The 15138-nt window shown below is 43.8% G+C and overlaps 1 protein-coding gene across 5 annotated transcripts in view; it reads left to right on the top strand.

Annotated features, from left to right (window-relative positions):
• The window catches only part of IQGAP2 (IQ motif containing GTPase activating protein 2), a 501518-nt gene that overhangs the window by 238208 nt on the left and 248172 nt on the right, over window positions 1-15138 (top strand). For 3 of the 5 annotated variants that reach the window (XM_075591289.1, XM_075591271.1, XM_075591252.1), the window contains 5 exons: window positions 1770-1933; window positions 6551-6721; window positions 10643-10726; window positions 12207-12278; window positions 14624-14693. In XM_075591289.1, coding sequence (XP_075447404.1) covers window positions 1770-1933; window positions 6551-6721; window positions 10643-10726; window positions 12207-12278; window positions 14624-14693 — 561 coding nt within the window. The remainder of the gene's footprint in view (window positions 1-1769; window positions 1934-6550; window positions 6722-10642; window positions 10727-12206; window positions 12279-14623; window positions 14694-15138) is intronic. The other 2 variants (XM_075591261.1, XM_075591280.1) reach the window with 1 other exon arrangement.

The following is a 15138-nucleotide window of genomic DNA, read 5'->3' as shown; positions in this document are numbered from 1 at the left end:
CTGCAATTTGTATACTTTAAATGTTCAGTTTCTCCTTGTACTGTGTGTTTATTTTTTCCCTTATTTCTTTAAGGTACTATACAATACATTACGAAAACGTAGTACTCCTTGTCATCAAACTCTTTGTAAAGAAAATATCACAATGTAGTCCTTGTTCCGAATGTCCAGTTATTCCTTTTAGGCGCAAGGGTGCTGTATGTTCATTTAAATGGTATCTTCAAATATACAGATCATGCTGCAGAATTAACAAAAATAAAAAAAAGGAACATAGCGCAATATGTCTGTTCTCTCACAAAACCATGTATTTCCTGTAGGTGTCTACTCACACTTTCAATTGAGCATATACGCATGTGGAGATCACTTCAAAACAGACTTGTCTTGTCCAATTTGTATTTGACTCGGTTATATTCACTCTGATGCAGCTGAGGGATTCCCCATAAATAAAGGAAATATACATAGAGTGTAAAAATGTTAATACATTTAATATGCACACCCAGTTAAATTCAAACTTACAAAGTTTCTGGTCAATTGGTGTCCTTTTAAAATGCCATCCTAAGCCTATGTGTACTCCGGTTGTTGGTGTCTCCAGCTGGGGTTTGACACGTTCTCTTCTCATGGCCACATTGTAGACAGTCTCCACTGAAGACGTCACTGGTCCGCCTCTTCCTCGGTCTACGTGTTGCTGCGAATGTTTGCTCCACCCAACACGTTTCTTGACCTCTCTGGGTCATGTCCTCAAGTCCCCAAGGAGAACTAAGTTTTCATAAAGTATATACACTGTATCTGTTTGGGTTTTGGGAGAAGAACCTATAAGTTTTCCCGGCTGCCATCCCTTTTAAAGGGATATCGTTTTTAGACACTTGTCTACAGGACTTAGTCACATCCAATTCCCAATAACAATTGTTTATTGTTCATTTACTGTATAGTTTAGCTCTTGGTGTATTTATGTTAGTTTTTTGTTTTACTCTGTATAATATGTGTCGTCTTTTACCTCCTAGCTCAGCTCACTGATCTTTTTAAACTGTATATTTTATCCTTACAAAACGAGCTTAAAACCTAAATCTATATGGCTACAAAGCTCCTCTCATATACTGTAGTGACATTAGTAGACCTCAGAGAACATTATCTGGGCAGATTAAGATGAGACATTCTTTGTGATGAGCTCTCTTGTAGTTTGCATGGAAACCCGCTTTGTGGTGCCTGGTGGAGTGGAGAATGGGAGAATAAATAGCAGGTGGTGCCATGTGAACACACTAGCTCGGGTTTCGGGACTCTTAAATGAAAATAAAAAATACAAACAGTAGGGGGGAAAAAACGCAACGTTGGTAAAAGTCTTTATAATGGCCTTTAACAACTCTTACTGTCAAGGACACCTTTAATTCCTAAAAAAAAAAATATGAAGATGCCCTACTTCTTACTAAAGCAGTGACGGGGCAACACCAGTCCTCAAGGGCCACCAACAGGTCAGGTTCTCAGGATATCCTTGCTTTGGCACAGGTGCCTCTACCAATGGCCCAGTCGAAGACTTGAGCCACCTGTCCCGAAGCAGGGATATCCTGAAACCCTGACCTGATGGTGGCCCTTGAGGACTGGAGTTGCCTGCCCCTGTCCTAAAGGCAAGTTTGCTAGTGCTCTCATGTTTTCAAATGGAAATAACCTGGCCCACAGATTGCCCTTGAGGACTGAATTAGGTGAGCCCGGCTCCAAATGAAATTAAAAAATGTCTCCTTTCTGCCTGATGCAGAACATTTTGCAATACAAAATATCAGCTTCACTTCTCATACCTGCAGGGACAGAGGAGAGTTCCTGGATGAAGATAAGACTGAAAGATAAATATGATTATTATTATAATGTGGAAACAGATGATGGATACTGGTCTCAGCCAGAAGGCATTACACCAAAGACTTCTTGGCTTACCCGGCAAGAAATACAGGTATTTGTTTCTGTTCAAACCATTGATGGAAGTGCATAACAACACGTCTGAGCTCCTTTTAACCACAAAGTACCATTGTATGTCGGACTTAGGTTTCTAGTCTCTTTATAGCATGACACCAATGCATGGCAAAAACGTGCTGTATATAGTAAACATGGCTGGATATCTGGCAAATATTGAGCATCGTCTATTATCAGCATGTAATGCCTCACTTCTATGTATACAAGTGTGTTCAGCATGTTTCCTTGTTTTGCTTTTACTATAATGCTACAAGGTTTGTGTCACTGTGGTTTACATGTTAGCACCTTGAGCCTGATATATACTGTATACACATACACACACACACACACACACACACACACACACACACACACACTATGGGCCTCATGCAGAGAGCAGCGGTAAGGTGAATAGCGGCATTATTTGGAGAGAAATGCCTATAGAACGGCAGGTACTGGCGAGTTAAAAAAAAAAGCGCCTTTTTTTTTTTTTTTTTAAACTCGACTTGCTACCGGCGAGAACCTAAATCTCCCCTCATGTAAAAATATCCCTATTCAGAAAGGCGCGATCGCCATCTAGTGGCTGATCGCGCCAATAACATGGAGAGAAATTCTCAATTTACCTCCGCCAAAAAAACTTGGCTGGAAGCTGGAGGTCGGCGGCCAGAGGGAGAAGGAAAAAAAAAAACGCGCTTTTTTTAAAACATGTTTCACCAGCGCACATATCGCCGGTTGAAACTCTCCATATGCAGACAGGATTCTAAATGCAGTTTTATGCCCTTTCTGCATATGGAGAAAAAAAACTCTCCATTAAAGCTACTTTTTATTCCCCTCTCCAATTTTAAATAGCGCTGCTCTCTGCATGAGGCCCTAAGTATGTATGAGAGAGAACAAGAGATTTTTTTTTTAAACATGTTTTACCCTTATATAAATGCACACTTTGAATAAGTCTTTCGACTTGTCTCTTGCACCTGTAATACCTGGGCTAACTAAAACTGTTGCAAGCTTCTCCTTTCTCAAATGGTTAATTGTGACTTATTTGAAGAAATGGAATAATCACAATTCTATTTGGAAAAAGCAAACTGATGTTCTGGTAAGACTTTGTTATCGTGCTGCATTACTTGGGTCACAGCCCACCTTCTGCGGTGTATTGTGGTTTTAAGAACTTAAGGCTTAACATGCAATATGGCAAAACTCAATCACATGGAATGTATTCATAGGACTGGGGAACAACACCTTCAGCAGTGAACATACAGCTACTATTAATTATGAACACGACTCGTGACCTTTAGTGTTTTTTACAACTTTAGTATTATACATTTTTATCTGGAATCAATTAAACTTCTTTGCTGCTAGAGGGCAAAGGAGCCGCTAAGAGCATCTGTTGTGCTTTATCCTTTTCGAGTGCCCTATTGATTTAACTGATATGTCACAGGCGCCAGCACACCAGGGGCTTATATTGACCTAAACACTACGTAAATCTATACCTACTGTATCTGGTATCAATGTCCCTAGGAGATCCAAGGTACTAACATGTATGTCTTTCCATGATTACACTGAGCTGGTCTGAGAATTATTATGGTGCAAAAAAACAGGACTGGCGCCTATATGCAATGTGATTGTATGAGACTCTAAATAGAGGAATAGTGGCACACTAAAACAGTGAAACAGTTACCCCCAGTGGTGAAGAGGAGATGACCACACACAAATGCTAGATAGCCCACAGAGAACTGTGTATTACAATGAAAATGCCAATAGCAAAAATATACAACAACCCCACTCAACCTTCACAAAAGAAAAGTCTGTTTTCCTAGGTTAGCAGTGGACAGGTGTGGTGAGGGAGCGGGATGTCACATATGTAAAAGAAGAGGAAGCAAAAATAGTGCAACACAGTAATGAAAATTGATGGTACTGTACAGAATGTAGTAATCCGCAGCCGTTATACTCGCATACGTGTGAGTAAGCAGAGCGTGTTACACTGAAATAGTGGTCCCGTGTCAAGGACCCTCTACATTTTGAGAAGATGGATGGGGTGCTCTAGGATAGAATAGCAAAGAAATACCATAGCGCAGACTGTATGAAATGTAAATTTAATGTGTAAGCTATAGATCATAGCAAAAATGTGAAAAAGAAAAAATGTGCACAAGCGCTAAAGACTAAAACACCAGTGTGACAATTGCAAAATATATATATATAAAGGCTGCCTAGTAATACTGTCAGTACTGACAGAGAAAGTGAAAGTGAAAACAAAGAAAAACCTGGCGCCAAAAGTTCATTGGATAATCCTGTACTCCTCAGGGGATCAGCACACTTGCTTGACAGGCCATATAGGGGAAAAAACACAAACAGACACAGATCATAGTGCAACACTGTAGGGTTAAAACAGGTCTACACTAATACACACACTGCACATATAACATAGAGACTCCTAGTGACTATAAAAACTATTTATTAAATAAAAAGAACTATGCCATAAAATGGTTTGGACAAATGAGAACACCGCTGGTCATCCAGATATGAAAAATCAGAGCCCTACTTACAAGCAGCAAGGCAAATACAGGCAATGCAACAAAGAGTCTTCCGGCTGCTGCTGATGTCTTTGCAGCCCCATTGCAGCCGTTAGTTCTTGGCATACAGGACGCTTGTACTGTCCCTTTAAGGGCACGTGCACACTCGCGTGCAGGCACGCTGAGACAGCCTGTGTAACCGGAGGAGGAAGTGAGGAGAGCAGCCTCACGTGGAGGAGAGCTGTGAGCCCCACAAGCAGGCCTCCAACACTGCCACTGTTCCTGTTAACCCCTGGAGGGAGAGTCAGCACGAGAGTCACGGTGCAGCAGGAATCACATCTCTGCAAAGACATCAGCAGCAGCCGGAAGACGTATGCGAGTATAACGGCTGCGGATTACTACATTCTGTACCATCAATTTTCATTACTGTGTTGCACTATTTTTGCTTCCTCTTCTTTTACATACTGTCGCAGCCGAGTTTATTCGAGCATTTGCCTGGTCTCGGCCGCGACAGTAACCAGGCGCGCGCCGGGATGTGCCGGGCGCGCGCCGAAGCCGCGGAGGAGCGCCCTCCGATCGGGGCTTTCCCCCTCCCCTCTCCGAGTCCGCCGGGTCCCCCGGAACCCCCCACCGCCGTCCCCCACATCGCGGGACACCAGGGCTTCGGTGTTGCGCGGCACGCCGAGGGAGTGCGGCTAGCAAGCTGGGACATCTCCCGGCTTGCGGTACTAGCCGAGAGCGAATAAAATGTGTCGCCTCTGTATGTGACATCCCGCTCCCTCACCACACCTGTCCACTGAGAATTATTATGCAAAGTTTTAAGCTGGTTAAACTATCCTCGATTCAATGCGTTTCGCTATGATCTATAGCTTACACATTAAATTTAACTTTCATACAGGTTAAGCTGCTATTATTTTTCTCATACATTTGCAGTGTTTTCAATAAATACAAATATTATGAGAATATTCACATGTCTCAGACAGGTCTGTATCCCTCCTTTTCACCATTATCTCTTGGCATACAGTGCTTCCACTGCAGCAAGGGATTCTGGGATTCAGTATGTTCAACACAGATTCCCAGCCACACACTTTTGTGGGGAAAACATGCTGCTCATATTTGAGCTCCTTGGGGCATGAACTATCAGAACATGTGGTGTATTACAGAGGTGCAGAATATTGAAATGGTGTGTTCTGCTCATGTAGAACTTTTCTGAAGTTTAGATGTGTGGATTCATGAGTCTCCAACTGACTCTGTATCTTCTGGTTTATTATAAATATTGCAAATCATACCACAACCATGCTATAAAATCATTGGAGAATATACTTCAGCATTTAACTTCTTTTAGGTTTGAAGGAGAAAGAGCTGGTTGTTCCTTAACGTTATGAGTCGGCCGACTAAAAATGGAGTGGTCAGCCTGAATAATAAAAAGACCGGGATTAATGACCCATTCTGTGCATTTCCAATCGAGGCCATGTCATTTAGTTACCAAATTTAGATTTTTCGGCCAACGGTGCTTGTGTTTATATTTCCGGTTGCGTGTTCATGAAGAAGATTCTTTGATGGACTGAGGGAACAGTCCATTTTTGGCTTCCCAGCAGCAATGCTATATACGTGTGTATATATATAAATATATATATATATATATATATATTTATCTTTTCCCCTACTTCTATAGGTGGAACAAATATTCACCCGGCGATCCCGTGACAGTGTAAACCCAGTTATAGACGTGTTAATTACCGTGAAAATACATATAAATATATATAGGTGACATGTCAATCACAAATAGCAATACATACAATAAAAAGATAAAACAACCAATACAGTGATGCTCAACCTTCAATGGACCTTCCTTCATGGTCCTCAATAGTAGTTTTAGGGTGAAATTTCAGGGCGTGCAGATGACCCTACTTCTATAGCAGTTTCTGTAACTTTTGCACTGGGGTTAGGAGTGCCACTGTTGCTGTAAGTTTACCAAAATTAGATTGTTTGCTTTTCAGAGTATGAATTTAATGTCTATTATTTTGTTTAGCTTCTATAGCCCTGCCTACATTATCAGCACTAAATAAAATATGCAATAAAATGCATGTATTTCTTTTTTGCTTTATTAGACCATTGTTGGTAAAGTTACAGCAGATTATAATCGGGAGCAGCTGTGGTTTGCAAATGAAAAACTGATTATTCTGCTACAAGCACGAATGAGGGGATACGTCATCAGAAAGACATTTATTGATCGGAAAACCTACCTGTATAAACAAGAGCCTTTTGCAATCAAACTCCAGGTAAGAGACAAGAACAATAAAAAAATATCCTTGTTTGCTAATGGTGTTGGTATATTAAGACATTGGAATTGTATCGAGATATAGATTGTATCCTTACAGTATATCTGTGTAAAGAGAGAAACACAATTATATCATGCAGAGTACATTTCCAGAGGGTGGAACAACATTCTGCTTGCCTTTCCCTTGTGAGATGCCTACACAAAATGATAACCACAATACTACATTCAGCGATTGTCCTTGCTCAGTCCAGAACAGGGCCATCGGCAGATTCTCATACAAACACATTCCCTCCAAATACATACAAAACACATCCCCCCCCAAATACATACAAAACACATTCCCCCCCAAATACATACAAAACACATCCCCCCCACAAATACATACAAAACGCATCCCCCTTAAATGCATACAAAACACATTCCCCCACAAATACATACAAAACACATTCCCCCCAAATACATACAAAACACATTCCCCCCCAAATACATATGTAACGGGTATTCCCCCACCCAATCGCAAATAGAGTCTCCTAGGGGAAATGCTACTCTGGTTTCAAGGCATAATAGTGTGGCGCACCTGCTGGCTTACAGGACTCCTGAGTCTCCCGCTTGATGGTATTATGGGGAAGGTCAGGACAGGCTTCTGGGGACATACCCAGTACGTACTCACGGTGACAGTGCCTCCATCTATTCCAGGCCCCAGGATATGGGGTGGAATCCCTAGAATAGAACGTCCCACACAGGGATGAGAGATTCCAGTCTCACAACCGCTTCTTTATAATCAGGAGCACTTTATTTCCTCTGCAGCACACTGTACAGCATACACAGTCACAGCAGTACTTCTCAAGAGTTCTCCCTCAGGGTGACCCTGGCCCTTCACTCCCAGTCAGGGCCCTGGAAGCAGGCCTAGCTCTTCCACTACCCCCTATCAGACTAGTGGGAACAGTCTACCAGCCTCTCCCAGGGGGAGGGCCTCAAGCTTGCCAGGTCCCTGACAGCTTGGTTAGGTAAGACTCAGCTCCTCTCAGGGTAGGAGCAACTGACTCAATACAGGAAATGCAGATCATTATGACAGATACAACAAGAGCCCGCCCCTGTCCCTTATTGGACACAGGCCTGACTGCACTGCTTTCTCTGCCTCACTGATCTACAGTGAGTGGGGAGAACCCATCTTAACTCATGGCAAACCTGCCCTTACCAGGGATTATTGCACAGGAGGAGGACAGAATAATAGCCCAAACCTACCAGGGCTATACTCTCCCTCTGGTGGAATCCAATGGTCCCCACTTGGACCTAAATTTGCGAGTCCATCCTGCAAGTGAACAACCTGTACAAAACAAAATAACATGACATATTATTCACCATAATACAGTGTTATTACATTTGCAGGTTATACACCCTCCTTAGATGGTGACACAAAAGAACTAAGATTACTCCCAACGTGGAGAATCCGCTACTAACAGTAATACCTGGGATTAGGTTCCTTTACTACCCTCAGGATATGTATTCACTTGTACTAGCTATACCCTTTTAGGGTGCCTGCGCACAGCATGGTCCACTGGGTTTGGAGCAGAAGTACCATAACACCCTGGGTGGCATACTAGACACCTACAATCATCCCATAATTTAGACATGGGTGCTAATGGTCGGAGAGGATCATGCCCATACACTTTCTCAAGGCATCTCCTGGAGATGTAAGGCACCCTTTCTTCATTATACCAATTCTCTAGGGAGCTATTAATATCCCAATTTTCCTCATCTGATCTTTCTTCATCAGAACTATATTCCCTGTCCTCATCAGTGGAACCCATTTCAAACTCAATCCCCCCCTCTACTGAGTGGTGAAAATAAAGTAATGACTTTTGGTGATTTCTGACAACTCTGTCAGACACTGGAGGCACATAGGCTTTTACCCGAGCAACAGGCACAATATGAACAACATCATTACCCAAATCCCCAGAGTCCTGAACCAAACCCACCCAGTCCTTGTAATCAGTGTATGGCTTGGGGACCCCCTGTTCACCCAGTGACCCGTGGTGACTGTATCTGGAATCCGAACCAGATGGGACAGGGACAGGGGCAATGGCAGGGGTAATGGGGCCAGAGACTGATGGTATTATGGGGAAGGTCAGGACAGGCTTCTGGGGACATACCCAGTACGTACTCACGGTGACAGTGCCTCCATCTATTGCAGGCCCCAGGATATGGGGTGGAATCCCTGGAATAGAACGTCCCACACAGGGATGAGAGATTCCAGTCTCACAACCGCTTCTTTAAAATCAGGAACACTTTATTTCCTCTGCAGCACACTGTACAGCATACACAGTCACAGCAGTACTTCTCAAGAGTTCTCCCTCAGGATGACTCTGGCCCTTCACTCCCAGTCAGGGCCCTGGAAGCAGGCCTAGCTCTTCCACTACCCCCTATCAGAGTAGTGGGAACAGTCTACCAGCCTCTCCCAGGTGGAGGGCCTCAAGGCTGCCAGGTCCCTGACAGCTCGGTTAGGTAAGACTCAGCTCCTCTCAGGGTAGGAGCAACTGACTCAATACAGGAAATGCAGATCATTAAGACAGATACAACAAGAGTCCGCCCCTGTCCCTTATTGGACACAGGCCTGACTGCACTGCTTTCTCTGCCTCACTGATCTGCAGTGAGTGGGGAGAACCCATCTTAACTCCTGGCAAACCTGCCCTTGCCAGGTATTATTGCACAGAAGGAGGACAGAATAATAGCCCAAACCTACCAGGGCTATACATACAAAACACATTTCTCCCCCTCCCCCAAATACATACAAAACACATTCCCCCGCAAATATATACAAAACACATTACCCCCTCCCCCCAAAAAAATATATATGGGCAGAGCACCTTGGGGATGGACTCAGGCCTCTGGTGCACCGGCTCTCCCCAGCTTTTGCGGGCCTTCCTCACTCTCTTGCAGTGGAAGCTGGGCCCTGCTTCTGGCGCAGGAGAGTGAGGGAGGCGCGCAGCAGCGTGGGAGAGAGAGGGAAGCCCAGCAGGAGGCCTGCAACAGCTGGGGAGAGCCAGGGGACCAGAGTCGATCCCCAAGGTGTTTTGCACCTATTGGGGGAGGGGTTTGTGATGTATTTTGTATGTATTTTGGGGGGAAGGGGCATGTCCCATAAAACACATATTGTAACTGTTTTCTGCTGTATATTTTACAAAATGTGTATTAGCCGTTGTGCACTGAACTGTAAAACATAACATCCCAAACATACTTATTTTGCATGTCTTCCCTTCAGCGTTCACTTATGTGGACATGCTTAAAAATGTCAGAGGCGAGTGTTGCATATCTTGTCAACAGTCTGTGATGTCAGCAATTGTTTAAATGAGGATGCAATAGAATGAAGATACTTTTTACCATGCGGCCGGTGATCCCCCTCATTGGCTGTACCCCTGTTAGGGGATAGTAGAGTCTGTGTAACACATGTAGCCAGGTTTACTGTCCTCTGTCTCAGGTGAACAAGCAAAGGTCTGCGGCGCCAGGAACAATGGCTGCCACCATGGAGCTGTGGGGGGTCCATGCTACTGAACGGGACTCCCCGCAGCGTTAATCCTTCGGTACTGTGACCTCTGCGGTTGCGGCGCTGAAGACTGTAAGTCTGGCTACATCTGCAGCTGGCCCTCATTTGGCAGGACACAACCCGTCCGTTTTCAGAATACGAGAAAGTACTCTGTCTGTGTGAAGAGGCTAACTGGGTTCTCTGCCGTGTCCCTAATCTTCTTTCCAAGCGAGAAGTATGTGTCGTCGCGGCTTTTAGAGCCCACGGTTTCCTTGTTATCAGTGCAGTTGGCAGTCCTCCCAATTGGAGCATATATTTATATAAGGAAGGATGTGCCCGCTGTATCATGTAAAATTAAATGTTGCTGAGCTGTGTGTTTGTTTTTTGTTTTTACCAAAGGCTTCGTGGAAAGGATATAAACAGAGGAAATCCTACACTGACAGGCTAACACTACTGCAAGGGAACATTGTTGGCATTGTCAAGGTACTGTATGCTCATTGCCATTTTATGCCTGGCACCAAAACACAAATAAATAGTAGAAAATAAGTTGCGTGTTTTATACAAAGGCAAGGGGACGGGTGGGCATTCTCATATAGCGTATATCACCTCTAAGATGTTGGCTAAAGAACTCTCCTTTGAAGTGGGAGGTTGAATTAAAGACTCTGCAAACTGCGCGTGCCTTTGTGCAGGTCGCTTTATATTTTCTTACAAGCATAAGGGAGATGGAGTATTGCCGGCTGCCTGAGGCAGTAATGTGTTGTACAAGTAGATTTGGTTATGAAAGCTGCATACACATGTAGCAATTACTTACATTATAATGATTTAACTCAAGCCACTGGAACCCGTGCAGGCATTATCTCCTCAAGGAGGTAATCTGTCTTCTACTTGTGTATATTATAAGCATAATTAGGTATTACAAAATATAGGAATAGTGGCACATCGATGTTTGTATAACGTAAATGAAAGATTCCCTCACTAGTGCTCACCCCCTGTCAATCCCAACATCTCAAAGCTGGATCCAGAATAGTATGAAAGTGTTTGCAATGGAAGAAGCACACAGGAGCCTTGAATGTAGTGTATAACATGTGGTGTATAGTTTGAGGAAAGGACAGCTGGTCCTGAAACGTTACATGTTTGCCTGCTCTTATGATTTGAGTACAGAGTAAGTTTACTTTCATTCAAGGCTCCTGTGTGCTGCTTCCATTGCAAAAACTTTCATAATTAGGAAGGGGTTTTGTTCCTACAGGTTAGACTAGAGCAAAGGTGTCCCTTTTTTGTATTTCAATCTCGTGATGTTGGAGAGCAAGCTGAAGCTTTTTTTGTGGTGAAGCCTTGAACAGTGTTTTATTTATACTTTCTGCATTGATTGTAATCATTATAGAACTTTTCTGAACAATTCACTCATGCGTAAATAATTCATTACTTTACATAATTCATGGAGTAAACGTAGGTAACCGCTTTGGTATTTTTTAATAGAATGAGAGTGACGACAGGTCTGAAGAAGAGAATATACCTCTTAAACTTATACTCTGTAAAAATCACATACTGTCAAAGTATTTTTGTTGTATTGTATTTTTATTTATAAAGAACCAACCGTGTACCCAGTGCTTTTACTGAGATATGCAAGACCTGGTACAGGGAAGAATAATACAACGATGATAGAGGATCATGTGCTCCAACAAGCTTACAATCTAAAATACTCACCTTTTTTTTCCACAATTACAACTACCACAGGCTTGGGGATGTGACTTTATTTTGTCCACCAAGCAAAATATAGCTGCTATTTTATCACAAAATTATTTGAAATAACCCAACAATAATTCTCTCTAAGATAAGACGAATGTTGATTTCTTTGTAAGAGTGCTACAGTACAGTATATCCTGCCTGGTTTTCTCATTGTGGAGGGACTGCTGCTTTAACAATTGCAAATATGAACGTTCTCTTTTGTTTGGGTCTCTTTTAGATTCAGTCTTGGTACCGGATGTTCAGAGCAAAGAAACATTATCAGGAGAGACTTCGGTATTTCAAAGATCATGTAAGTAGGGAAGAGGCCGGTAACTGCATGTGGGTGAGCCGGTCACTGTATGTCGGTGAGCCGGTAACTGCATGTGGGTGAGCCGGTAACTGCATGTCGGTGAGCCGGTAACTGCATGTCGGTGAGCCGGTAACTGCATGTCGGTGAGCCGGTCACTGCATGTCGGTGAGCCGGTCACTGCATGTCGGTGAGCCGGTCACTGCATGTCGGTGAGCCGGTAACTGCATGTCGGTGAGCCGGTAACTGCATGTCGGTGAGCCGGTCAATGAATTTCGGTGAGCCGGTCACTGCATGTCGGTGAGCCGGTAACAGCATGTCGGTGGGCCGGTCACTGCATGTCGGTGAGCCGGTAACTGCATGTCGGTGGGCCGGTAACTGCATGTCGGTGAGCCGGTCACTGCATGTGAGTGAGCCGGTCACTGCATGTCGGTGAGCCGGTCACTGCACGTCGGTGAGCCGGTCACTGCATGTCGGTGAGCCGGTCACTGCATGTCGGTGAGCCGGTAACTGCATGTCGGTGAGCCGGTAACTGCATGTCGGTGAGCCGGTCACTGCATGTCGGTGAGCCGGTCACTGCATGTCGGTGAGCCGGTAACTGCATGTCGGTGAGCCGGTAACTGCATGTCGGTGAGCCGGTCAATGAATTTCGGTGAGCCGGTCACTGCATGTCGGTGAGCCGGTAACAGCATGTCGGTGGGCCGGTCACTGCATGTCGGTGAGCCGGTAACTGCATGTCGGTGGGCCGGTGACTGCATATCGGTGAGCCGGTCACTGCATGTGAGTGAGCCGGTCACTGCATGTCGGTGAGCCGGTCACTGCACGTCGGTGAGCCGGTCACTGCACGTCGGTGAGCCGGTCACTGCATGTCGGTGAGCCGGTCACTGTATGTCGGTGAGCCGGTCACTGTATGTCGGTGAGCCGGTCACTGTATGTCGGTGAGCCGGTCACTGTATGTCGGTGAGCCGGTAACTGCATGTTAGTGAGCCGGTAACTGCATGTCGGTGAGCCGGTAACTGCATGTCCTTGAGCCGGTATCTGCATGTCCCAGGTAGCATGAATGTACTAGGGGGCAATCGTGTGAAACAAACCTGTCGTTTTTTTAGTTTTTTTTTTTTTACTGTAAATGTAACTGGATTAGAACAAAGTGTTTCTGCGCAACTTATTTACTGTGCATAAAACATGTGTGTAAGTGAACATATGAATATAATTAATATAACCCGTAATAATATGAGGTGCTGCTCCAGATGGACCTTTGCACAGGGCAGGGAACACAGAGTAGAACAGAACAGGAGCGCGCAGTTTTCAAAAGATACGTGAAAAAAAAGAGAACACAAAATAGTACAACACAGTTTATCACAAAATTTGAAAAAAATCTAGTAGACTCGCGTCAAATGCAGACAGATATCCCAAGCCCTTCTCCGCATTAAGATCCTGCAATGGATGTTCCGGTGATGGTATAAGGTATATGCAAGGACCGGGATAATCCTCCAGGATGTTTAGGTATGCCGAAGATAAGATGCCAACGTAGCGTAATTATATGGTTAATATAACTTGCCTACATTTTAGTAAGTCCTGTGACACTATCCCACAAGACTGATAAACCAGCTGCAAAAAGTGGTTGGGATGGATCCTGAGGTTGAACGGATAAGACACTGGTTGAAAGATCCGCAGACAAAGAGTTGTGGTGAATGGAGTACAATCAGCGAAGGGGAAGGTGACCAGTGGAGTATTATATAGTTAAATACTTATCTGTATATGTTCTCATTAGCAGGGGCCATTTAGTTCAAAATAGTTCATGGTCTATATAAAAAAAGGAAAGATGAAATTACTCAATACTATACAGGTACTGTATGTACAGTTTGCAGGAGAGATGGGGATATGATTGAAACTTTTAAATACAGCAAAGGTTTCAATGAGTACAGCAGGGAAGCCTGTGTCAGAGAGAGAGAGAGAGAGAGAGGTGCTAGAACACGAGGCCATGCTCTAAAGCTGGAAGGTGGAGGCTCAGGTCTGGTAAAGGCTAATGCAGTAGGGGAATTAAAAATGCTTGGGATAGACAGACCATCTTAAATATTAAAGAAGAGACGTAATATAATATTGTCTGAGGTTTATAAGAGATAGGAAAATGGGCTGACGTGGTGACCAAGTGCTTTTCATCTGCCATTGGCTTCGATCTTATGTTTTTCTATTGTTTTGTTGTCCAGTCTATTTCTTCTTTAAAAAGAAAGGGAATTAACCCATTTATTACTGTAGGAACATTGTCATTTGAGAGGTCAAACGGCCATGAAGAATTGTCATGATTAATTCAGTTTGTTCTTGGGGGTTTTTCTTTCTTGTTTTCGCAGGAAAAGGAAATCGTCAAACTGCAAGCGTTTCTCAGAGCGAACAAGGCCCGAGACGATTACAAAACATTAAGTGAGAATTCCAAACTATATTAATAATCTAGTTGGGGGATTTCATTGTTCAAGAAAAACATCCTTTCCAGCACATACTGTACAAAATTAACACCAGGCGTGTTATTCATTAAATTCCAATTGCCTGGAATCTCCCATTAAAGTCAATGGGAATTTCCATTTGATCATGCCCCGTTTTGGCAATATTGCATTTTAATTAATAATCCCCAAAGAGTCTTAACCTTTTTCATTGTCACACTGCCGCTCCCTCTGTGTACACACACACACAACACACTGCAGCTCTACACACACACCAGCTCCACACACAACACACAAACTGCTGCTACACACAAACTCTGTAGCTACATCCAAACTCTGCTGCTGCTATACACACAATACAACAGAACCACACACACAAGCTGCTGCAACACACAAACTCTGCAGCTACACACACACACACAAACTCT

The sequence above is a fragment of the Ascaphus truei genome, chromosome 1 (assembly GCF_040206685.1).
Source record: "Ascaphus truei isolate aAscTru1 chromosome 1, aAscTru1.hap1, whole genome shotgun sequence".
NCBI lineage: Eukaryota > Metazoa > Chordata > Amphibia > Anura > Ascaphidae > Ascaphus > Ascaphus truei.
The sequence above is the reverse complement of the archived record's forward strand: the minus strand, read 5'-3'. Positions and strand labels throughout refer to the sequence as shown.